The sequence below is a fragment of the Drosophila willistoni genome (genome assembly GCF_018902025.1).
Source record: "Drosophila willistoni isolate 14030-0811.24 chromosome 2R unlocalized genomic scaffold, UCI_dwil_1.1 Seg200, whole genome shotgun sequence".
Lineage (NCBI taxonomy): Eukaryota > Metazoa > Arthropoda > Insecta > Diptera > Drosophilidae > Drosophila > Drosophila willistoni.
Window position 1 is genome coordinate 3,517,094 of NW_025814051.1, and position 25,321 is coordinate 3,542,414.

General features: G+C 35.4%; 3 protein-coding genes across 4 annotated transcripts in view; 1 reads left to right on the forward strand and 2 right to left on the reverse strand.

Moving 5' to 3' along the window:
• Positions 1-16,837, forward strand: part of LOC6641606 — a 46,282-nt gene extending 29,445 nt beyond the window's left edge. The window contains exons 3-7 of the mRNA XM_047011084.1: positions 3,498-3,706; positions 6,949-7,084; positions 16,095-16,357; positions 16,423-16,546; positions 16,637-16,837. Of these exons, the coding sequence (XP_046867040.1) occupies positions 3,498-3,706; positions 6,949-7,084; positions 16,095-16,357; positions 16,423-16,546; positions 16,637-16,722 (818 nt within the window). The 3' untranslated portion in view covers positions 16,723-16,837. The remainder of the gene's footprint in view (positions 1-3,497; positions 3,707-6,948; positions 7,085-16,094; positions 16,358-16,422; positions 16,547-16,636) is intronic.
• Positions 16,838-19,246: 2,409 nt separating this feature from the next.
• On the reverse strand, positions 19,247-21,257 carry LOC26529701 (signal transducer and transcription activator). Of its 2 annotated transcripts, XM_023175434.2 has the most exons (6): positions 21,166-21,257; positions 20,902-20,954; positions 20,474-20,676; positions 19,949-20,407; positions 19,590-19,883; positions 19,247-19,525 (listed from the first exon to the last, which is right to left on the reverse strand). In XM_023175434.2, exons 2-6 carry the CDS (start codon positions 20,937-20,939, stop codon positions 19,293-19,295), a joined length of 1,227 nt encoding a protein of 408 aa, XP_023031202.1. In that variant the 5' UTR covers positions 20,940-20,954; positions 21,166-21,257; the 3' UTR covers positions 19,247-19,292. The 2 variants fall into 2 exon arrangements, with proteins under 2 accessions (XP_023031202.1, XP_015034061.2); XM_015178575.3 differs by having other exon boundaries at positions 20,474-20,954; positions 21,166-21,253.
• A 2,998-nt stretch (positions 21,258-24,255) lies between these two features.
• On the reverse strand, positions 24,256-25,059 carry LOC124460374. Its single transcript, XM_047011001.1, has 3 exons — positions 25,047-25,059; positions 24,710-24,985; positions 24,256-24,650 (listed from the first exon to the last, which is right to left on the reverse strand). The coding sequence occupies exons 2-3, from the start codon at positions 24,936-24,938 to the stop codon at positions 24,271-24,273; spliced, it is 609 nt and encodes a 202-aa protein (XP_046866957.1). The 5' UTR covers positions 24,939-24,985; positions 25,047-25,059; the 3' UTR covers positions 24,256-24,270.
• Between the last annotated feature and the right edge of the window lie 262 nt (positions 25,060-25,321).

The following is a 25,321-nucleotide window of genomic DNA, read 5'->3' on the forward strand; positions in this document are numbered from 1 at the left end:
AGGACAAAGTTTGAGTCACTATAATCACTTTTAATTGAATCGATCCATTTTATGCTACCCATTGGTATTTACAGTAGTTTCAAACTTTAAATAGACAAAGGCAAATCGGGTTGCCTTAGAGAAGGAGACACATATTCTAGGAATGGAAAATTTTCAATAACCATATTTTTTCCTTTTCCATAACTAAAACTAATAACAGGTTGCTCTTGATACTTGCCTTTTTAAAGTAGTATTTCTATTATAATTAAAAAATACATTCAATCCTATAATCAATAGAATTAGATTGAGATATTAAAAGTATTAACTCTGATCAACTTTTTGTACAATGTATATTTTTACAATGATCTAATTAATGATCTTAATTTTGGGAGGAGAATTGAAATCATCAAAATCTAGTTAAAGATAAAATATTAAAATGTGCAAAGAAGTTTTTTATGGAAAGCTGAAGATGTACATTAGAGAGCTGCATGAATGATAGAAAAATCAAAGTCAAATGAATCTGAAGTGTACTAAGACACTCGAATCATTCGAATCGTAGCAACTCATTGTATTACTTTCTAAGTCATTCAATTCGTTTTGTTTCGTTTGAATGTTGTGCGACTGAGTTCTACGTCACTACACTCATTCACTTCAAATCGATTTTCAAAGTCATTCAATTCATTCATTTGGTTTTAAATATTGTTCATTCATTGGGCTCTCTATTGTTTGTAATAAATGATAAATATTTCCTTGTGAGCTACTCCTATATTTACCACTTTTTTTCATAAGATTTCTGTGGGTTTACATCCTTCGTTAGATTGGTCACATTGACTTAAATTCAACTTCGCATGCAGATAAAATTTATGTACATACATATTATAGTAGTTGAATTGAATTTCTTTTTTTTTCACTTCCTGCTCAAGAGACACAAATCTTATGCTTATTAGCACATTTTATTGCACCTTCAACTCCATTTTATTCCCTTTTCTTTGCCTTCCTTTCGCTTGGTTTCGCAGCGCACACGGAAATGAATTTATAATGTATGAGTTTCTTTTTGGTTTTTTTTTTTCGTTTGTTGCCTCGTTGTTATTTTGGTTGATATTCTTTTGGCCTCATGTGTTTGGTATTCACTATGAATTTCGCCTCACTTTTTTCTTTGGTTGTTAGCTCGCGACTGTAGGAAGGCAAACAACTAACTCATTTTGTGGTTACCACCTTTTTTTTTGTGGCAATTGTCTGCCTTGCCGCCACACAGCAAAACCCACTCGAACAAGGGTTATAGTAGACAGAGAGACCCACATTCAGCATATTTTTTTGTGAAAGGCGCGACTGTGATTCAACTTGCGATTCCCTCGTTGATGTGGCCCGATTTGTGTTCACATTGTTCAATATTATAGATGTCTGTCGGTCTGTTGTTCTCCGTCTGTCTCTGTGTCTCTCACTCTTCTTCCATGTCCCTCTATCTGCATTTGTGTGTGCATAACCTTCGCTATGGGTTTGAGTTGGGCGTGTGACAGCTCAATATATTCGCCATTTGTCGCTGTATAAACCGCATCTCACACCCTTATTCACACACACACACACACACACACACACAAGGTGTTCCGCTGCCTTTGTCGCCGTGGCGTCACATAAATGTGGTTGGCGAAAGTTGCAAAACTGTTGAAAGAACCGAGAGAGATACCAGAATAAGGAATACTCACATGCTCTATATACCCAAAACACATACGCATAAGTATTCGTGAAAGGATATCATGTGGGCGTTAAGAAAATCGGTCGCTTTTGTTATACAGTGAGACAGAATGAATCCTTTTTTGGCATACAAGTGTTTACATTAATTTGGTTATTAAATTAAACATATCACTTCAAGTGAGATTTTAGCAATGTAAATAGCATTTTTATATAATTGTGTTTTTTTAAGAATTAAACATAAGATGAAGTTATGTATTTTAAGGCTCTGAGAATAGAAAAGAAATTAAGAGATTGTGCAATATTAATAAACAGTGAAATTCAGTTTCTATTGATATACAAAAACATGTTAACACTTTCGAAAGTGTGTATGCATAATGTGTAAGTTGGAGAGAAACTTATGCTGGTCCTCATATAATTGAGTCAAAACAAATGCTTTATAAACCACTGTAGCATGGCGTCATCAACATGGCTGTTAGTCGCTTGATTTTCTTCTTTACCATGTTGTATGTGAGTAGTTGTTATTGTAGAAATGCAGGAAAATCAATTTCGTTCTCCATTTGCAGTTGGCAATTTGCATAATAAGGTCGTTTGGCGCAATTTGCATGTGAATGTGATAAATTCAACGCTGTGTGTGTAAAGGGATACCCCAGTTATACAGACACACACACACACACACATGAATGCTGTGCGTGTGTATTTGTTTTGTGAGCCTTACTTTTTCACCTTTTGACGTTTTTTTGAAAAATGAAAACTGTAGCTGGGTATATTAAATAAGTAGGTGTGCCACTATGGCATGGCAAATACTAACTGCCAACTAGCAAACGTGCCACTACCACTACTCTTCCACTACCAAGCTCTGACGACTGCTGCTGGCTATAAAATGCTATTGCAGTTGAGAAGAGAGCACTATCCAGAACATCCACCCCTTCCCATTCCACCACACCCTAAAGAAACGTCCAAACATTCAATGTCGTAAAAGCAAATATGGGAATTTTTGTGATTTAAATGCTTTGGCATTTTGTTGGAGAGAAATTTCTAGCCCATTTTGTGACTTCGCTTGTGTTTTTTTTTTTTTTTTTTTTTTTTGTGTCCCCCAATCTATGCATGTCCTGCAAATGGCCAACAAACTGCCGCTATCCCTACCAGTCGACGTGAATTGTAGACTGCAGTGACATGTTGACTGAATTTTTTGTGTCTCTAGGCAATATTTTGTTGGTTTTTTTTAGTCTTTCATGCCAACTTGGTCAACCGATTCGTAATAATTCGCGGAGTTGTAGAGTCCTGAAGAGGGAATATGTATGCAGTAGAGCAATCATAATTCATTCTAAAAACCACGGGGCAAACGACTTCTAAAGGTTTCAATCAGGGCCGCCCATATTCAATTGCCATTGGTCATGAGTCGATGTCTTGTTCTAGTTGTTTTTTCTTGTTCTATTTATTAAAAAACTTACATGAATTGGTTGAACGAATGAATATAAAATATATTAAGTATCTAAGTCCTTTTCATGATATACCAATTCTAAGTTAAATATAAAATGGATTAGTTTTTAAAAGTGGTTAAAATTATCTTAAGCAAAAGGACTTTTCATCTTATAACAACAACAAAATCTTTAAAGTGGAATGCTTCGGAGCCCCAAACTTTAATCGCAGCGCTTAGCCAAAAGCAACCATAAAACTGCAGTATTACCACAACAAAATGGCGAACGGCAAACGGCCAAGTTTATGGCCAGACAGTTCAAGTAGTTGCAACTAAAACTAAATGACTAACATTAAGTACAACAAATTTCATAGTTTTTCTTTGTTTCTTCTTCAAAAACTAATTGCAGACATTACCAGCTCACTAACAATGACCGAGGTGAAGATACCCAATCACATAATGCGCTTGAAGAGCGCCATTCTTGGCTGCCGGTATGCCCTCGACGGTGAATCGCTATACTCGGTTAAATGGTACAAAGATGGACATGAGATCTACCGTTATGTGCCGCGAGATAAGCCGCCGGGACAAGCGTTCCCGTTACCAGGCGTAAACATTGATGTAAGTACACACAACAACAACAGTAAGAACAACAAGAGAGAGGAAAGAAAAGAGAAAAAAAGAAAAAAAACGTGCAACAGGTGGCAAAAGTTTAATTTAAAATTTTATTACAATTTATGTGCATGACGAGAGGGAGAGAAAGAGAGATAGATCGAGCGAGAGACAGAGAGAGAAATGGGGGGTAATGTAAGGGGATTTAGTGTTACGACCTTATCATAATGATTATTCTCAAAGTGAACAACATTTTGTTTAGTATTTCCTTGAAATATAAAAATGGCCAAGCCACGTAGTTTTGCCATTTAACTTTAATTTAATGTTGATGTAATTTTTTGTTAGCCATAAAATTGTTCACTTGCTTGTGTGTGTGTGTGTGTGTGTGTGAGTTGTGTGAGTGTGAGGGGTCACGTTGTGGTCTGGCAGTTTGCGATTGAAAAGGTTAACCAATAAGCCTGAAAATCACTTAAAGCTGCCAACATTCACCACACACACAAATACGCACACTAAGCAGAGTACAGAGTCCTTGTTGATGGCTTTTCGTTGTGGGAGTGAGTTTCCCGGGCATTCTCTAATAATAATAATTTGCCAAAGCACTTAAGTGCGTCGTCTACTTGGTTGCTTTGATGGGGAAGGGTAGTAAGAAAGAACGAAGAAAAAAAAAACGCTAAGCTAAGCAGAGCTGAGCAAAGCAAAGCAAAATGCCTGCCAATTGACGACAAGTAAGTATGAGCGATGTGCGAGTGATATGTGAAAGCGTGTTTTATGGCCTGTGCGTGTCTAAAAGGATTCCATGTCCTTGTCCCCGATGAAACAAAGCGTCAGCAGGAGCGCCAGCAGAATAATGCGTAATGCGGCATAATTTGTTTCAGCTTCAATGTCTGTATTAAGGAGCTACCCCAAAGAAAGGATTGAGCAGAGAGACTCACCCAAGACAAGGAAACCGAATTTTAACAAGACTTTTTTTTAGATGCATATGAATTAAAGCAACAAGGGTATAGCAAGTTTATATTTAGATCACATCAACCTTTTTCCCCATGACCAATACAAAATATTTTGACCTTTAAAGAATAAATAAAGAATTTGTTTGCTATTTTTGTACATTATAAATATTAGATCAGGATATCCCAAATTATTTATTTATTAGTAATATATATTTAGTTACTAAGCGTATAATGGTTCTTTGTTTTCTTCATAAAGATATACCTATAAATAGAATTTACCGAATTCAATAAACTTTTTAAACCAGATTTGTAATAGTGACCACAACGGATTCCTTTTCTAATTACGACAACTCAAACTTCCCACAAATATTTATTTTGCTTCTGCGAATTTGCCACAAGTTCATAATTAAGTTTCGTTAAATTCTTCTACCTCAATATTTACCACAAGCCTCTGTCGTGATGTTGCTGATAATTAAACTATCAAACATAAGATAGTAGCAAGTACAGGAAATGCAGCTTAAAGTTATTGAGGAAAAAAAAACGCTAAGCTAAGCTAATAAATGGGAAGAAAAGCTAAAGGCTTCTCACCTGTGTGTCCTATTTGATTGAAATTCCGTTTCTAGTTTTTACAATGAAATAGGATAATTACTCTATAAGCCCGCTTAACAAAAATTTGGAAAAAAACTGACTTACTCTTCAATTCACTTGAAGAACCTGAGAATAATTGGGCACTTTCGTTGTCCTTTAACGTCTGAAAAGTTTAATATGTTTCGAACTTATTCACATAAGCAATTGTCCTGTTTCTTAACTTATTTTCTGCAGTTATTTTTGTGGTAAAAGTTTTGTTTTTTATTGCTATACCAATGACAATTTTAGTCCATCTATATTTAACAATATTTTTAACTAAAAATAAAGTTGATTGAAATTAAAACTGTAATGGTTTTTTAGCTTTATAGACTGGAAACCACTTTAAGCTCCTTTGACCAATGCACTCAGTTAGCTAACTTAGAGAACAAAGAACCAAATACAAATGCATAAATAAACAATGAAAAGAAAACAGAAAGAGAAAAAGAGACATAGAGAGAGATTCTGCCTTCTTGGGTTTTGTTGAATTGTATTTTTATTTGGCCAAGTCAAGTTCCAAATTACAATAACAATTCGTGGTTGTTGCTGCTGTTGCAATCATACACAAAATGGCTCGCGCATGTTGTAAGAAGACGAAAATGAAAGCAATAAAAGGGCGACTGCAATTTGAATTGTGGCCCAGGATTTGGTCTCCAAGGAAAAGGAGCCGAAGAGCAGGAAGAAGTAGAATGTGGGCTAACATCGCCACGACCATTTGTTGACTGTTTGTACAGGGCGCTGACAACTTGAGCGTGCATAAGAATTGGTAACAAAAAAGCAAAGAAAAACTAAATAGAGAAAAACAAGCCAGAAAGATGAAGAAGCAAATGCTGAAGAAGAATCGGCTTAAGCACTTGAAGAAGGAAACAAACAAAAGCCAGTTCGCAGTCATTGTAAAAGTCATGATGGGCCAAGAGATGGAGAGGTTGAGGGGCGGGACAACTGGAAACAAGCAACAAACCAAAATAATGTTGAACGTGACTTTTGTGATTGTTTGAGACACACACACATACACATGCACACACATATAAATAAACTTACATCTATGTGAAGCGATAGCAAAGAATTTTCATAAAAATTTGCTCGACAAGTTTTTTGGTGGGCGCCCGTCAAGGAAAAATAGAATGAAATGAAAACTTTTCATGTGTGTAGCCCACTCACTCTTTTCATGTACATATGTGTGTGTGTGTGTGTGTGATAATAAAAGTGCAACTTAAGGAACTTCACTGCAATTGTGTTACAGGGGAAAACGTTGAGTGACTTTTACAGCTCCTCTCCACATGCTTACAGAGTTGCGTATCAGCTTTTGTTGCCTTTCTCTGCATTTGTTTCAACAGTTTTCTTTCATTTTATCATTTGAGTTCCTCTTCTTGTTGAAGAAGAGAAAAAAAAAACAAGACAAGAAAAAAAGTAAAGCAAAAATGTTGTAAACTTTCGAAAATCATTTGCCATAGATTTTTCTTTATGACTTGTGATTTTTGTGGCTTACCACGCCTCGGAGGCCTGTCAAGATCCTAAACTAATAATAAACTGCTGCATGTTCTGTTCATCAATCTTAATTTCTTTGGGCTTGCAAATCTTGGTTCTCGTTCTCCCTCTCTAATTGCCCATTTTTGGTTTCGCTTTTATTTTTATGTCGATTCATGACTGTGTAATTTATAAAATTAAATCTCTTTACAGCTCCGCAATTCCTCGGACACTCAGGTAATGTTGAGACGCGTAACGCTCCAAAGTTCTGGACTATATCGCTGTGAGGTGTCCGGCGAGGCTCCCGCATTCAACACGGTATCCGAGTCCGAGACAATGACCGTTGTGGGTAAGTTTCATTTAAACGAAGAGAAAAGAGTGAAATATGTATAGGTGAGGTAAAAGTAAGAGACACAAAAAAGTGCAATAAAGTAAAGTGAGGCAAAGTGGCAGGAGGCAAGAAGAAGCTGAAGTAAGGAATGTGTATGGATAAGTGCGACATGAAAAACAACAAAAATTTAATTAAAATGCTAATAGTCCAGGGCAGTCAACAATGTTGGCAATGACAGGCGGCAGGCAGGCAACTGGAGAAGTTGTGAAGTGTACGGGCTGCAGCAGCATTGGATGGCTCGAACGATGCAAAAGATGTGGTGCAACATAATTGTGAAGCATAAAGAATGACTGCAAGAATTCCAGAAAGTATGCAAAAGAATTAAAAAAAAAACGAAAGGAAAGCAAAAACTGCAGCATTGACATAAGTTTGCCAGGATAACAGTATGAGCAATTTCAAAAGATTTAAAGACACCACACAGAAGCAAATATGCAGGTTGTCAGCCCATTGTCAATGTCTTTGATGGCCACTTGAACGCTTGGCGGAATTACAATTAAGGCAAAGAATAATCTACAGATTCTTGATAACATCAATGTGACATTAAAGATAATTGAATTAAGAGATTAATTTATTTTCGATATTAAGCCAAGTAAATATTATTAATTGTTAAAAATTTAGCTTATCGCTACATAGCGAATTAAACTAAAATACTCATAAAGAGCTTTGAATGAAATAAAATGTTTTAATTTTTCTATATTTTTCCAAACATTTTGAATTTTTTTTCAAAGTTTTCCTCAAAAGAGTCCTTACATGTCATTCTTATCACTTATGAAGCCAACGATATATCCTTTTTAAAATGGATGTTAAACGAAAATTTTTTTTAAATACCGTAATAGTAAAGCCATGACATCTTCTTCATCTTTGGCTCATCTTTTAACAAATTTTACCTTATTTCGATTAAAAATCACAAAAGTAAATCAAAAAAGAATACATTAAACTGCTAATTAAATTCTTGGAATATAAATAACGATCAATTAATCTCTAATTTAGAAAAATTAATATATTTATTTTCAATTTGGAATATGCCGTTCAAAATGCATAAATAACCTAAACTGGCATACCAGAAAACACGGAATTAAAGTGTGCTGAATTCACTGTATACGGGGAATCTATTTCATTCTCAACTGTCTATTTCTGTGCTCCATTTGAATATTTTACATGTCCAAAGGATTTAAATGGATACAGTTTTCTTGCTCTTTCTCGATTCATTCTTCAACAGCCAATTAACATTTTTCACAATTGTTTTTACGGTGGGTAGTCTGCGGCTTGTGGGAATTCGGTTCACTGAAAAGTCCATGCCAACGCACTAAAACATATTTTATGGTTCACTTGCAGTGAAGTTGCCATCTCTCTCCCTCTTTCGCTTTCACTCTGTTTTCAGATCTGTCCCTGCCGCCATCATCTCATCTCCGGCTTCAACCTCCAATTGAAGCAGGGAACAAAAAAAAAAAAATTCCAAGAATGATGAGACCAGAGAATGGTACAGTTGTTGATGATGAGATGCAGGCACTTTTGGTACTCATTCCCACTTCTGGCCAACCAGCCTTTAACCCAATTCCCAGTCAGCATCAGCCACCACCCACCCACCGACCATTTCCCATCCCTTTAACCCACCGGGCACCCAATGTCGTTCAATTTGGCCTGCCAGACACATTGTTTAATATGCAAAACCATTTCCGTTACATTCCTATGTCCCAGGCAGAGTCCTTTTGTGTGGGTTGCTTTCGACATTTTTTTTTTGTTTTTGGCTGCTCAGCATCTTCGTCTGCATCTTCTTCATCGAATGGCTAAAAGGAAAATCAGCATGAAATGTGCTTAGTGCGTATGGGGAACAGAGTTTTTAGGGGAGGAAAGAAACGTCGAATGAAACGAAGGGAGAGCTTGCTTATATTGCCATAAGTTAATGTAGGTTTTCGCCCACGGCTGGAAAAGAATCCAGACGACGACGAGGACGATGATGATGATAAGTTGGAGTTACTCTTGGGAAAAGTAGAGGCTGCAGGCATATAGTATATATTGATAACCGTTTGATTTTTTTATGAGTTTATAAATTTGTGATTAACTTGATAGCAATCCGCATCTGATTGACTTGCGGTTTCTGTTGTTATTCTTTTTTTTAGTTGGAATTTATAAGAATTCCAATCGCCGCCTGTTTCCTAAGGCGGAAGAGAGTCAACCACGCCCAAGAATATTTCTTTTTTTTCCATTTGCATTTGCATATGTAAAGTGCTCTCTGGTTGCCGCATAAGACAAAAGCCAAGTACAAGTCCTTTTGGTTTTCACCCTTTCCTTTCTTTATGGTTTTGGTTGCCAGTCGCAGCCGGCAGATGGCGCTTTTGTGTCTTAACCCATTTTTTGCAGCTTCTACTTAAATCGTCCGACATGAAAACATAATTTTACTTCAAATTGCAATGACAGTTGCAGCACCAGCCACGCCTCTTCACTTGCTTTTATGCCACTACCCCTGTCCTACCTCTCCTCCCTAACACACACACACACATACACACACACACATGCTTTGCTTCTCTTTGTTGTAGACACAGAGCCAGCTGCGACGTCGACGACGAAAATTCCATTTCAATTGTTTGCTTAGATTATGCAGTTGTATTAAGCATAAAAAAAAATAGAGAAAAAAAACCTGCAAAAAAATAAAATGAAAAGCGTACCCGGAGAGTGGTATCCAATGTACAACGACGACCATGACTCTAGACTCTGGGGTTGCAAGCAAAATGTGAGAAGCAGTAGGGGCCGTTTGGGGGAAACCTGAAGGAAAAGCTAGCTTTAAACCAGGCAACAAGCAAAAGCCGTTTACAACTTGCCTGGGACATTGCCTCGACAATGCCATTTGCCAACGCATTGCCAGGTTGCATGAATTTCATTTAGGATGATGAGGCTTCTGCTGCTGCTGGGGCTTCTGGTGGGAAGCAACCTGGACGACCATCACCATCATAATAATTCAGACCGTCATCATATCTTTTTCAACTAAAGTCAAGTAAAATAATAAAGCTTGCAAAAATATTTTAATTACTCTGACGAGAAGGTCTCTTTTGGTCGCAGGCATGTCGGTCATCTTTTTGCAGGATTTTAAAGTTTTGCAGGTCTTGGCACCATTATATTTAAATCTGAACAAGGCATTTCCATTAGCGGTCAGCTATTCCTTGGCATCTCTTTTCGCCCTTGCCCTGTGTGTGTGAGTGTGTGGCTCCCATTACTCATACGCCACATCAGCCGCATTTCGACAAACAACTTAAAGAATGTGAAAACTGAAAATCGCTTCATATGGTCCTCCACTAAAAGACTCTGCCCGACTCCCCACCTTTCTCTATCTCTCTGTCCCACTCTTTATTTCTCTCTTTCTCTCTCTCTCAACTCCATACTTATCCACTCGGGCGAAACCGTTTGTTATCTTTACTTTTACATATGACAACGATTTTTAATGCACGATACGAGCCGCAACGCAATGTTGCCACGTTGAGGGCATGTTTGAGTTAAGAAAACATTACAGTTACGGCTGCTATTATACCCTGACAAGTAGGGTATATTCGTGCTTGTAGAAAGTAGAACACGGATAGCCTAAAATAATGCATCAATTGACAGTTTTCCTCTATACAGGAGCAAAAAATACTGGAGTGTTTCTCATTTAGAAACAAGGATTACGCATTTTCCTAGAGTAAATACTTTGTAGGGTATAAATCTAGTTCAGCTTTCTTCTTCACTGTCTCTCTCCTTCTTCAGTTTTTGGCTCTCTGGTGCCATCTTTCGTATCTGTCGGCAGAAATAAAAGTATAGCGCGTTGTTTTATAATTAATGAGCACGCAAAGGTTCGCTCACTCGCTTGCTCGCCCTTGCAAATGCTCGCACTTGCATATGTTGCGTCCGCCCTACTCATTTTGCTTTTGGGTCGCTGTGGTCCCAACGACCAGGTCCCAATGTGCTTCGTCCTGCGCTGAATTTATGGTTAAGTGCACTTTAAAGGACAAACATACATATAACTCACTTTTGCTGTTTCTGCCGCTGCCGCTGCCGCTGCCACTGCCTGCTGTTTCATCTTCACATAATGTGATCGCTTATCGATTTTACAATATAAAAAGCAATTGCCTGCATAAGAGCACGCAGAAAAAAAAAATAAAAAGAAAGAATGTTGAGAAAAATCAAAAACAAAAAGAGAAACAACGTAAAATGGAAATCAAATGAAAAGCAACAAAAGTGAGAAAGAAAGTAAAATGTGATTTTTACGAGCTATAAGGCGTTCGTTCTATGAGGCACTTCTTGCCTCGTTGTCCCATTTTTGCGAATGGCCCACACTAATGAGCTGTAAATGTTCTAAGATACTCAGACTCATATGGCGTGGAGAAATCGTTAGAGAAAAGAGGTTTATAGACGAAACTAAAAACAGAAAATAATAGTAAAATAACAACACAAAAAAAAAGATAGAAAAAGCTGATTATGAAAACTTTATATTTTTTATGTGATTGCATAATTCAATTTTTATTATGAATTCTACTCCTATTTATGTTCGCTTCCACCTAGGTTGGGAACGTTTAGATATGCAATTTAGAGACTTTGATGAAATTTTAATATATTTTATACCACAAACCAATTTGAAGCTGTGTAAACATTTTAACGCATTAATTTATAGCCATAAATTTAGTTAAAACTTTTGATTTAAGGCCATTAAGAGTAAGAATTTTAAGAGCTTTCGTTGCCCAAATGATTATAATTTTTCGGCAAGATGATAAATTAAGTAGGTTTTACATTTAAAGCCGATTTGTAGTTTTTTACGAAAAATAATAGCCTTTTAGCAGTTTTCGGCAGCTGAAATGTCTAAGTAGCCCAGTCAATTAGGCAACTGAACAACGAGGAATAAGGTTCGAGACTTAGAGTCTGAGGCTAGTAGATGGATGTAGGTTTCATTTAAGCCGAAGGCCACAGATGCTAGTGCTTGTAAAATATAATTGTGATATATGTACTATACCCAATACTAATAATAATAGTAATATTAATACCTTCTTAATGCCAAACAAAAGAGGAAAAATCAAAACGTTTGTGCTTCAAAAAGAAATAAAAGAAAAATTTTTAAATCTTTCTCTACAGTCAATTAAATAAACACTTTGTGCTGTAAAGCTTTTACCCTTGAAAAGTTATTCTAGTAATAGTAGAAACGATAAGAGGGTATAAATTAAATGTAATCTGTGGTAGCCATATATTACATACGGCCCTCTGATGACCGCAGGATAACTACTATTTCACCTTCAAAATTGTTGTTAACCCTTTTTTTTTGTGTTAAGTGTGTGTTTGGTGTCTCGAATGATAATTGTTTATAAATTAATGTGGTCATTTTTTAAGCCAACGCCATATTGTCGCACTTAAATTTTATTTGCCGCATAAATCTAAAGACTTTCCATGACTCACACAAACACACTCGCACACACACACATGCATATGTGTGAGCAATTTATTTTGGCAGACTTTGCACGCAAACGGCAAACGGCGACGCCCCCCAACAGGACCTTTGCAAAGACCTGCAAATAAGCGGCACTAAGGCGATAGAGAGAAAAGCGAGAGTGAGAAGCAAAGGGGGTAGAGGAAAAGGAAAATTGCCAAACATGGTCGATGTATATTTTTGGACATTTTCCTATGACTAAGCAGTTTCTCTTTCTATGGCAGCATTTTTAACTGCTCGTTTGCTACCTTTTGTGCAGCCAAAAAAAAAGAAGAAAGAAAACAAAAAGGTAACCAACAAAAAAAAACAGGTGAAAAAGCATCTAAAGCATCTGCCTGCCTGCAGGCAGATACCAACAACACAGTCAGTTAAGAACTACGATGAGCATTTTAGTGAGTGGCATACCCCAAACATCTCCAAGAGTTTCACCATGCCCAGTTGGGGGTGCTTTCTCGTCTTTTTAATATGCTGCGGTATGTTTTACCTTCACGTTTTTTTTTTTGCTTTTGCCTTTGCCACAGTGTCTGCCAAAAGTAAGCGCACTTTGCAAAAGTAGGCGATAAGCTGGGTCAGCAGGGGGTGGGCCAGTGCTTACATGGATGGATGGATGGTTGCCACCCCTCTAGGCATTTACTTGATCTATATATTTTTAGCGTGTGGAGTGAGAGAGAATATGTTTGTTCGTAGTGTTTGGGGCTTACTCACGTGCAAATATCCATGGCACATGAAGCATCTTTCAACAATTTTAATAAACATTTGCAACCTGCTTATGAATTATGATCAGCTCCTTGAAAGTAATAACAATATCGTTATCTTTTTCTAGCTATAAATTTAAAAAAGATTGGGAATAAGCCTAAAAAAATGTACATTTTATTTGTGTTACCAGCAAGACACTTTGCCAGAGGGAAAAATCAAGTCTTTGGCAATGAAGGCAATTAAATTTGTATGGCTTATGATAAATTGCTAGCCGAAATAAATCATTTAAATTATTTTACTGACTTTTATTGATTTAAAGGATATCATATTTAAACCATATGAACACGTTTCCCAAAATATTTCTGTTATACTTATTAATTAGCGTTACGTAAAATAATTCAGAATCACATGAACTCTTGGGCACATAGAAAATGCAAAAGCAATTATAATGAAAATAGTTGAACTCAAACAAGAATGCAATTTACTCAGAAGTATGCAATTGCCTTCAAAGACTTTTGCCAAAATGCATTCACAACTTTTACCTATGAATGGCTATGTGTTTGTGTGTGTGTATGTTTCTGGGATATATTTTTCTTTTTTTTTACATATGAGTAGACATACATATACATATCATATATGCAACTCACTCTGGTTGCATGAACTAAATTGAAATTACAACAAAGTGTAGACAAAGAGAGAGAGAGAGAGAGACCAACTAGAGTAAAGTAACGTAAAGTAAACTTCACTTTATAAATTATAAATAAGCAAACGAGAAAGGACTACACACATACATATATACACTCACACACATACGCAAACATACATATACACTGATATTGTTTCGTTTTCTGAATCCGAAACCTCCACCTGGATGAAAGCCGGACAGGATAACCTGTCCTATGGCCAGCAATGCTTCAAGCTAGAAGCCACAACAAAAACTTCACCGACTTCTAAAGAAAATTAATTTTTTGAAAACCATTAAAAATTAATTTTATTTTATGCCATACACACACACACACATACACCAGTTTTTATTGCAATGTGTGCCAGTGTGTGAGAGCTTTTTTCTTTCGTTTTTCTTTATTTTTTTTTTTTTGGTTCTTTAGCTTGAAATATTTATATTCTATACAAAACACTTAAATATTTACCCCATATACAAATACATATATACATATATACATTTATCTACCCATGTTGGTTAATCCAATTCTTTCGTGTTTCTTTTCTTTATTCGCACTAAAGATGACCTCGAAATGACTCACTATTTGATAAATAAGAGCTTAAGATCTACATGATGCACCTTTCCATCCATATTTGCATATCTATAAAGAATTTACCCCATATTTAGATAGAAAAAACTAGCTAAGTTTGCTATCAAAAATTCCTTCTTTGATTAAAAACAACTGAAACCAGATGTAACTAAAAAAAATTGTCAGGTATAGCATATTCATTCATCAAATTTATCATTTACAGAGTATCATAAGTGAGGTCTGTAAATATTTCCATTCCATTCTCAGTCTTATAAAATTTTCATGTGCTTATTATATTCACAAAACTATGCCCAACAGTGGAGAGGCAAGTGTTTGGATATATGTATATTGTATCAGCCACTTGGTTGCGGGTGTTAGCTTCATGCCACGAAAAGCAACACCAGAAGGCACACACACACACCACGCCCACATGTGGTATCTACACGCCCAAATAAACTTTGAATAAGCATTTCGTATGCCTAGCCCTTGTACATATATATTTTACTGGCACAAATCTCAACATAAATCTTAAGGATACTCAAGTCCGGAGCAGCCTTCTCCCAAAAAAAAAAAAAAAAAAACAAAACAATGCAACGACCGGCGTTTGGCCCTCGTCCCATGTGCTCCTATCCCCTTTTATTATGCTTAAATGCGTCCAAAGGAAAATAAGTGGATGCTGCATACAAAATGAAAAAACACAGCAAAAAAAAAAGAACAATAATAATAAGACAAAAAGAATAAAGCAATGGAGCAATAGGCAATGCCCAAAACTGTAAAGTTACTGAGGAAGGAAAATAGCAATAAAATAAACACAAAATGGCTAGCTAGTTTTCCACGTTTTGCCCGGTCTAGGAAAATATTCAATTTTCTTGGCTCATTAAAATTAAATAACTGCGCCGCTTACCATACTCTGAAAACTGCCCTAAACAAATGGATAGAGCTATGGGCTAAAGCCTTCACCTGGTGATGGGTCAATACAAATTTAATTTAAACGATACGACCAACTTACTAGCAAAGAATCCTTTGGATAATCAAAGTGTGTCCCATACATACTTGCATATTACCAAAAATTTTAGAAATTCTTTTTGGAATATTTTAATGACGAAATCCAAATTAATGTCTAAGTTTTATGCTCTTTTAATTTAAAACAAAGTTAATTTTGATTTAATTTGGAAATAATGGCGGGATCTGACAAAATATAATACTCATATATTTGCCTCAAACTTCAATCTTGAATCCGTGCTTTGAACTATTTGATTGCTTAAATTTTACCGACAATAAGCTAAATACTTAAAGAGATATATGTTGAGTATTGCATAGCTGGGCTCGCCACTGGAGTTGTACTTATACATATAATTATACATAAAGTCACTTTGATGTCCTTGCCGATGCCCTAGTAAGCTAACCATGACTGGCTTATTTTATAATATATTCTCTGTGTGTGTGTGTTTGTTTATGGGGGTGTCGTTATCTTTTTCTCCGTGTGTCTGCGTGTGATTATAGTGGTAGTCATTAGTTATGTATAAGCAAATTCATTATGAGATTGTTTTTACCAATGGCTTTTAACCTTGCATTGCAGTGACCCCAAATCATGGGCCAAAGATTTCAGGAGGTCAACCCAGATATCAAATTGGAGACGTAGTTCGTGTTAATTGCACCTCAGCCCCATCGAAGCCAGTATGCCACCTAAGCTGGCTGATAAACGGAGAGCCGGCCCAGAAAACCCATCTCAGGCAGTTCGATAAGATTGTGGTTAACCGTGATGGACTTGAGATGGCACGGCTAGGTTTGGAATTTCGTGTGCGTGGATTTCACTTTAAGAATGGTGATATGAAGCTAAAGGTAACAATTTTTGGATCATATACTTATGTTTAACAAGAGCTGACAAAAGATTTGTTTACTTTTAGTGTGTGGCCAAGATCAGTTCACTATATTGGCAGAGCAATGAGGAGAGCGTAGAAAGCGATCGTCAGCAACGTGCTCCAGCCCTGGAATCCCGTGAAACGGTGGCCGCCAAATCCAGTACAATTGGTAACAATTTTGGTCATTTTTACATTCAATTTATTATTTACTATTTGTCTGCAAAAAACTTATGAAATTTTCTGTCTCTCTCTATTGCAGGCTCAGCTGCGTCAACGATGCCTTTACATTTCCTTTCCTTGCTGCCGACTTTAATGCTTTTCTGGAGTTGGCAAAGTCCCAGTTAACTATCTCAAGCATCCTCCAACCCAAACTGAGTACTGACCCATATGAATCCATTGAACATAAAAACCATTTTCAAAATATTTATGGGCTTGAATAAAATCTAAACAAAAAAAAAATGATAAGAAAAATTAAACTTAAAAAAACGAAAAAGAAACGAGCAAAATAACATCAACATATCCTATGCCAAATTTCATAGAAAATTATTAACATAACTTAAAGAAAAATAAAAAGTTAAAAAAAATTCGAAATGGATTCGGTGTGAAAACATACATATAAAACTTAAAATAAAAAAACTAAAACTACTCAATTGAAGCATCTAAGCGTAGACTTAAAGTGATTGTAAATATTTAGTTAAAATTGTAAGCCCATAAGAATATTATTCGTTTCAATAAAGAAAGGATTACATGATTTATGTGATAATTCGTATTGTGTTTATGATTTTTCATTTCACAAACGATTCAAATTATATCAATTGATATCTTTTCTAAGCTTTCATCATTATCAATTTTTCACTTTAGGCATATCAAACTCCAGAAAAAACATTTCAAAAATCGTAAAAATTAAGTTTAAGGAACTCTTGAAATAGAAACACATCCAAAAACAAACTCAAATTACTATACAAGTATGCTAGATCGTAAGCAACCTAAAAGAAAAAATGTAGGAGATATTTGTAAAAATAAAACTTAAATGTAAAACTGCAGTCAATACAAACTTTCAAATGCATGTCTAATAAGCAGAAAATAATTGTAAATAGAATTTAGGTAAAGCTGCTGTCAAATGGGCAACTTGAAAAGTTGCAAATCTTTCAAAAAGAAACAGCCGATAAATATTTGATGTTTGTATGTATTTACTTCTTGTGTGTATCTAGTCTCTAAGAGTGTGTAATTTAATTAAGCTAATCAATGTCAGGCTGCAGCAGAGTCCTTTAACTTTAGCAAAGTTTAAGTTTCCAGATGGCAATAAAAACCAAATAAAATGTCGATCATAAATTAAAAAACTATTCTTGTAAACAATTTCAAAAGAATTTCGTAAAAAAGATTTCAAATAGTTTACAATGTGAAATTTTTGAGTCTGAGAATTTCATAAATCAATGAAGAAAGACTTGGTAATAAAAATTCGAGTTTCAAAACCCTTCCAGAGAATGAACATTATTTAAATGAGTTTAAAATTCCACCCTTAATGCCAAGCCAAGTTAAATAATAAGTTAATATAACAATAACGAAGTCATTTCATATACTGTGTAAACTCACTAACGTCGTGAATTTCAGATCTGTTATTAACCAAGGAAACTGTTTTTTTTTTAGTTTATCATATTTGAATATCTTAAATGTTAGCAAGTAAATTCTATTTTATGTTAATTTTTTTGGCAAATTGAGTCACAATTGTGAAACACCGTGAAATATGATTTCAACAATTTGTACCAGACGCGAAACGAACTTGCATGAATGCAAAATGAACTCGAAATTGTGCACTAAACCGCAAAATGCAGTCCAAATAAAGAAAGAAAAAGTTTTCTAACATAGCCACCTTTATGAGTCATAAGGCCTAAAAATTTGTTGTATTTGTTTGCGCCTCTAGGCAAAATGCATGCACCATGTGGCGTGTTGCATGTTGCTTGACTTTGGCTGTCCCGACAGCTGCTTAAGCTCATTTGCATACAAAGGCGTTCGATTGTGGCCAGAAATGGAACAGCTGCCAAGCACGCAAATAATTTTCTTTGATAGCCGTCCAGAATAAAGCCAGCTCTCCTTCCTATCGCCTAGCCCCTAATCACAACACACAAGACGAGGACTAATGCTGCCAGCTTGACACTTGATCCGATATGAAACTAGAGAGATAGTTAGTTAAAATCGCAAATCTAAATAACTAGCCAAAACTTTAAATTAAACGTGTAAATAATAAACAAAAAATTTGTAAACCTAAAAAAATAGATGTAAAACTCGAAACTCTTAAATCATATTCTCCATTTAAGACCTAAGAAATTAAACTTTAAAAGAATCTGAAAAAAAAATAAAACCAAGATCATAAAGGTTGAAGGTTAAAGGGAAACTTGAATCACTAAATAGATGGAGAATTAATATGAATTTTCCGAGCACTACATAAAAAGGAAATGAAAACCAAAACCGATTTCCTCTTCTCATCAAATTTTGTTATTTTAGGTTCAGATCTTTTCTTCAATGTACTTAAGAAAACCAGAAATGTTTAAAAATAGTTTGTAAAATGGAAACCAAAAATAAAACAAAAAAGTAAAAACAAAAAAAACAATTATTTTTTCGGCTTTTTCACTTGTTTAAGATTATCATCATTTAAAAAATTCAAACTTAAATGGATTTGGGTGCTTCACGAATTTCTATATTTAAAATGCAAATAGAAGATTTGCTTCATTTCCAATTTTCTATATTAAAAAAGTTCAAGAGATGTTGTGTATGATCACAAATGACAAAATTGAGTCCCAAATTTTTTATACCGCTAATGAAAAGAAAATTTTTTTGACCTATTACAATTAATGGAATACATTCATAAAAATTAATTGATTTTTTAAAATTGATTTACATAGTTTTTCCATTATGAATTACATGAGCATGATCTGAGGATAGTTGGGGGCCGCTAATGGAGGTCGAATGAATTCTTGTAGCACTTCATCTCGATTAAGGACTCTCTCCCTGTGAGGTGAACACAAAAATTGTGCTCGAGTTGAATTGTAAATACAATTGGCTAAACTGGTAGCTTCAACTAGTTGCGGCTCAAAGGGTGGATGAATGTACACAGATGTATTGGATACCTTTTCGACAATGTTTAGAGAATCTTAACAAAAAGGAAAAAAGGCGTTAAATTCAAAAAATATTGGAGTTTGCAAAAGAAAACTTACTTAGATTAGTTTCCGAGAACCGTATTAGAAATGTACCAACGCTGTAGTTCTCAAGAAAATCAACGGCCCTTTGCCTACTAATGAAACCCGCTATAAGCCCAGCATTCCACATGGCACTCACAGATACATCTTGGGAATTATTATTTTCCTCATTGTTATTATTCGATTTGGGCTGCAAAAATCTCATAAGGCTATAAAACCATTCCCAAAATGAACGATCCTGCTTCCAGTGAGTCCTAAAAATCTTCTCCTGTGTAATCCATCCATCTTCTTCGAATTCCAGAAGAATTTCCACTGAAAAATTTATAATATTTAAGCTTGTCATTTTGGGTTAATAGGTTTTCATTTTCATCACTTACTGATGTATTCAATGTTGACCGCATGCAGCAAAAAGTTTGTCCTTATATTAAACTCATGTACCAGAGCCACCTTTAAATCCTCGCATGAAACTGCTTGTTGCACTGTAAACGGCTCATCCGTTTCATTTGGGAAGTAATTCATCCAAAAGATTGTTGCCTCAGCCTGTCGCTCCTGAATAGTATGCGTTGTCTGAACCACTGGTTTGGACAATGCCCAGATGCATTCCATTTGATTGTTGATTAAAATTTTGACGTGAAATAGTAAAGCACACTTTTCTTCCAAAACGGGAATTGTATTATCAAAACGTTTAGTTTTTTGCAATTTTAGACTATTGAATGTAGCTAAACGCTTGTCGTCTCTATACGTCAAAATCTGAATGTTATTCTCAAGTACCGGTGCTCTTTCAATATCAATTCGAAAAGAATCCAATCTTTCTTGAAGCACTCTTATTTGATTGCCTACAGAGCGAATAAATTACAATTTGTTTATGGTTTATTGTGGTTTTCATGTGGTGTTCTACTCACTTGATATAATATGACAATATACTTCCGGTGCTGGCATGTGCGATTCATCCGCAAAGAGACATCGAAATTCAGCTTTGACATAGATACCCTTCTTTAACACTTGCGTTGATATATCCACATGACAAACTAACTTCATCAAATTACATTTGTCTTTCTTTATTCGTGTCCTTATCTGATGTATCGAGTCAGATACAATTCCATTGCTCAAATTTAGAATGTTATTAAAAAATTGTATTAAAAATTTAAAAGTACGGCACTGATGGGAAGTGAAGTTTGGGCCATTGCTAATTTGACAATTACGATACTCTTCCACAAATGGTGTTAGTGTACAATATCGGACAAATATATTATGAATAGTTGTTTCAAAATTTAAATGATTTTGGTAGAATTCCGATTGAAATTGCAATTCTTGAAGGTCGGAAACTAACCGCTCGAGTTCAGCTGCAAATGGTGAAATTCCATACATATTAGTTAGCCAGAACTAAAAAAAAAGAAAAAGTTAATAAAGTTAAAGTAAATAGAATAATGTGCTAAAAACAAGTAAAGAGAAATGGATACTGGCCCATTAAATGTGGCTAAAAAAGCAATATAATTAAGTTTATTTTATATAAATTTTAAATCGCCTAATATGCCCTACCATTTCATTCGATATTCCAAATATTATCTTGAGTAAAAGTATTAAAAATACTTACATTTTTCTCAATCAACTTAAATAAACAAACAAATTCACAATACTAATCTGGCAAATTTAGTATTTCTTTCTTTTACACGGAGAGGAACGTCCGAGTTCGCCAAGCTCTGCTTCAAAACTAAGCCGCTCTCAGCATACGTCTTGCTTCGTAACTAGTGCCCACGTACAAGATAAGCCCTTATATTAGTCGCAAGAAGAAGGAAATATTTCTTATTTGGATTTGGGCCACATAAGATGGCTTTTGCTGATTAAAATTCTCAGAAACCTTAATCGAAATACATATATAACGACGTATTTTTGGTCGTCATGGCTTGTCTAATTGCTGATAACAAACCTTCACTTAGCGCTTACTTTGCACATTCTTTTCTGAGAATGTAATTAGTTAGTGTATGTATGACGTGATCATATATATACATATATACGTATGTTATTCTCATTAAAGACCTACACCTAAGGGACACCTTAATATACAACGAAAGCTTGAGAATCTTGGGTCAATTTCATAATCGTAGCTTTGAATATTCATGTTACTTTCACTCAGATTATTTTCGGATTGGCAGTCAGTTCCGGACTCTGCAGTCTATTCTGGTCAAAAAGTACGCCGTCTAGGATGCCTTAGAATTTCCTGTCATTCCATTTAACATTGCAAGTCATTCAGCAACATTTTACCTGACACTGTGCAAAAGCTGCAAGGGCTTTGATGAGAGAAGTGACAGACCTGTAAATTTATGTTTCAGACTAACATACTACACGTCTACACTGTACAAAACACATTCAAAGTTCAAAAAAAGTTAGAGAACATCACTTTTTATACCCTTGCAAAAAGGGTATATTAATTTTGGTCAGAAGTGTGCAACGCATAGAAGGAAGCATCTCCGACCATATAAAGTATATATATTCTTGATCAGCATGACGAGACGAGTTCATATAGCCATGTCCGTCCGTCCGTCCGTCCGTCTGTCCGTCTGTCCGTCCGTCTGGATCAACGCAAACTCCTCCTAGACCGTTGGAGCTACAGAGCTGAAATTTTGCATGTAGGCTTGTATATACTGCAGGCGTTGTATATCTCGGATTCAGCCGGATCGGACCACTATATCATATAGCTCCCATACAAACCGCAAAGTCACGAACAGTGACTTTACTCAATAACTTCGTTATTTTCTGAGCTATTGTCGTGAAATTTAATATTGGTGAGTTTATTATACATATAAACGACTGTGCCAAATTTGATCAAGATCGGCTGACTATATCATATAGCTCCCATAGGAACGATCGGTCGAAAACAGTGACTTTTGTCAATATCTTCGTTATTTCCTATGCAAAGATTGTTGGCCGTTCTTTCGCAAACATTAGCCTTTTTAGATTAAACGTTTTTCCACTTTGATGGTTATAAGTAAGGAAAAAGTTACCAAAAAAGTTGCTAGGGTATACAAACTTTGACGTGGTCGAAGTTAGCCCCGGCCCTCTGGTTTAAATAATTTTTTACTTTATAAGATGTCTTTTGTGTGGATCTTTATTTAATACTCCAGGGAATGTAAGCTGTAGTGTATTTGTATATGCAGAGGGTATTAAAAAATTGGTCAGATGTTTGTAGCAGACAGAAGGAGACGTTTCCGGCCCCATAAAGTATATATATTTGCGATCAGCTATGTTTATTTAGCCATGTCCGTCCGGCGGTGCAAATCAACACCACGCCTCCATCTTAAGAGCTTTTGGGATGAAACTTGGATGATATTTGAGCTACTTTTAACCCGGGTAAGATAAAGTATGAAAATCGTCAGGATCCCACAACTATATCTTTAAGTGCTATTCGAAAAATCGGTGAAGCGCAAGGGCGCTTTGCCAATTCGTGGCAAGAATTGGGTAAATAATAAACGACTCAACGACTCAACGACTCATGGTTCCATTGGGAAAAATGTCATCGAAGAGATTGTACTCTCAGGAATCCACTTTTGATTACTAAACAAAATTTTGGAGCACTTGGCTCCACAAATGACTGAATGGCACAAGTTCGGATTACTCATCAAAAGTCGCATAAATGTTTTTTTCCATGCAAATAACAACTAATCCAGTTGATAGTTTCTAGGTCTAGTTCAGCACTGATAAGTTCAAGCAGTCTATGTTTTTTTTTTTTTTTTGAGCTCTTTTATACTAATTCTGTATACTATCTCATATTTACTAAGTGTGCGTAGAATTGGTTTGACGACGAGGCACGACTGAACAGACATAGATTGCTAAATATATATGCGAGAGCATTCGAATACACAGTACTTTTTAAATCACACTAGACGCCGTCCCCATATTCTTATCGCGCCATTAGAACCTTTACATTTTTGCGTCTCTAAACAATGATACGTTTTAAATACGATTACACATTTTCCAAGATTAAACCAAACCCAAATTGCAAACACATTTTAAGTTATAAAAAATTAATTAATAGCAATAATTTAACGTTTTATGTAGTTCAAAATTTTTTTGTTATTAACCCTAAACATGAAAAGAAACGGCAGCTAAATTTGACAAGCACTCTAGCACCAAATCCAAACTTTTATTACTCTAGATGTTGTAGTCTTTGATAAAATAACTTTTAGTTTATTGGTGATTCTCACCACAGTATTTGAGAGACTTCTAATAGATGTTTGATTCCTGATCTCCAGTTTGGCTCCAAGAAATGCCATATCACCCCCGAATAATGCCATAGCATATTGGGAAGCATTCTAAAGGCTTTTAAGGAAGGAAGGTCTGGCACGCAGGTCTATGCTCCATCCTGCCCTATTTTAACTGATGCTCAAATCTTTCATCATAAAGATTAGCTTTTACGTGGTATGCTGTGACGAGAGATCTTTTTGGCAACAAGTTGACGTTCACTCCAGGGATACTAATTAGTGAATACTATTCCCCTTTTTAACTTAACGCAATCACCCTTGACCCTGCGGCGAAACATAAATTTACAAGGCAAGAAAAAAAATTAAACAACTTTATTTTACCTTAAATAAGTTTTAAAATTATTTAATTAAAAAGATAATAAATCTTTTATTTAGTAATATTTTATGGTATAATTACATCATGCAAACTAAAAATATTTAACAAAAATGACTTATAGTATTTAAGATTCATGATTATTAATGAGTTCAGAAAGCAATTCTTCACCATAGTCGGGAACATCAGTTGATGGATATGGCAAATCTTTTAAGTAAATATCAAGGTCAAAATCAATGTCGATATTAATATTGATATCAGATGATGATGGAGATTGTATGCCAATGCTTCTTGGGTAATTGGTCGTATTTGATCCTTCAGTTGCGGGTTGTCTTACAATTTCGTTTCGATCTCTGATTTCATTGGAAAAGACAGAGAGCAAGAAATCTGCTCCCGATAGTTGGTCAATGCACGTTGCCAAGCCGCCATAATTTACTAGTTGTTGATCCCACGGGGCATAGACGTGCACAGATGTATCCGACATCTTTTGAACAACATTTAGAGAATCTAAAACCGAAAATGTTGGTTTAAATAGGAGTTTTCTTGTTTTTTAGGAAAAAACTTACTCATGCTCAAGCGAATTAGAAAAGTGCCAACACGTTGATCCTTGACAAGTTCTGCTGCTTTTTCATTGCTTATGAAGCCAGAAATATGACCAGCTTGCCATATGGCCTGCACCGAAGTATCATTGATACTGTTATTTCCATGACTGTTTCTGGGCTGCAAAAACTTCATAAGGTTATAAAACCACTGCCAAAACGAATGAGTTGACCTCCACAATGTTTTCAAAAACATTTCCGATGAGATCGATTCCTGTCCTGCAAGTGTCTGAAGACTGTTGTCTGCAAATTGTTCAAAAATAAAATCAATGAAATACGAAATCTTTTTAAAATAGTTTCTTACATATATGTGCAATGTTCACATCACACAAGGGCCCAAAACTTTAAATTAAACGTGTAAATAATAAAGAAAAAATTTGTAAACCTAGAAAAATAGATGTAAAACTCGAAACTCTTAAATCATATTCTCCATTTAAGGCCTAAGAAATTAAAAGAATGTGAAAAAAAAATAAAACCAAGATCATAAAGGTTGAAGGTTAAAGGGAAAACTTGAATCACTTAATGGATGGAGAATCAATTTAAATTTTCCGAGCACTACATAAAAAGGAAATGAAAACC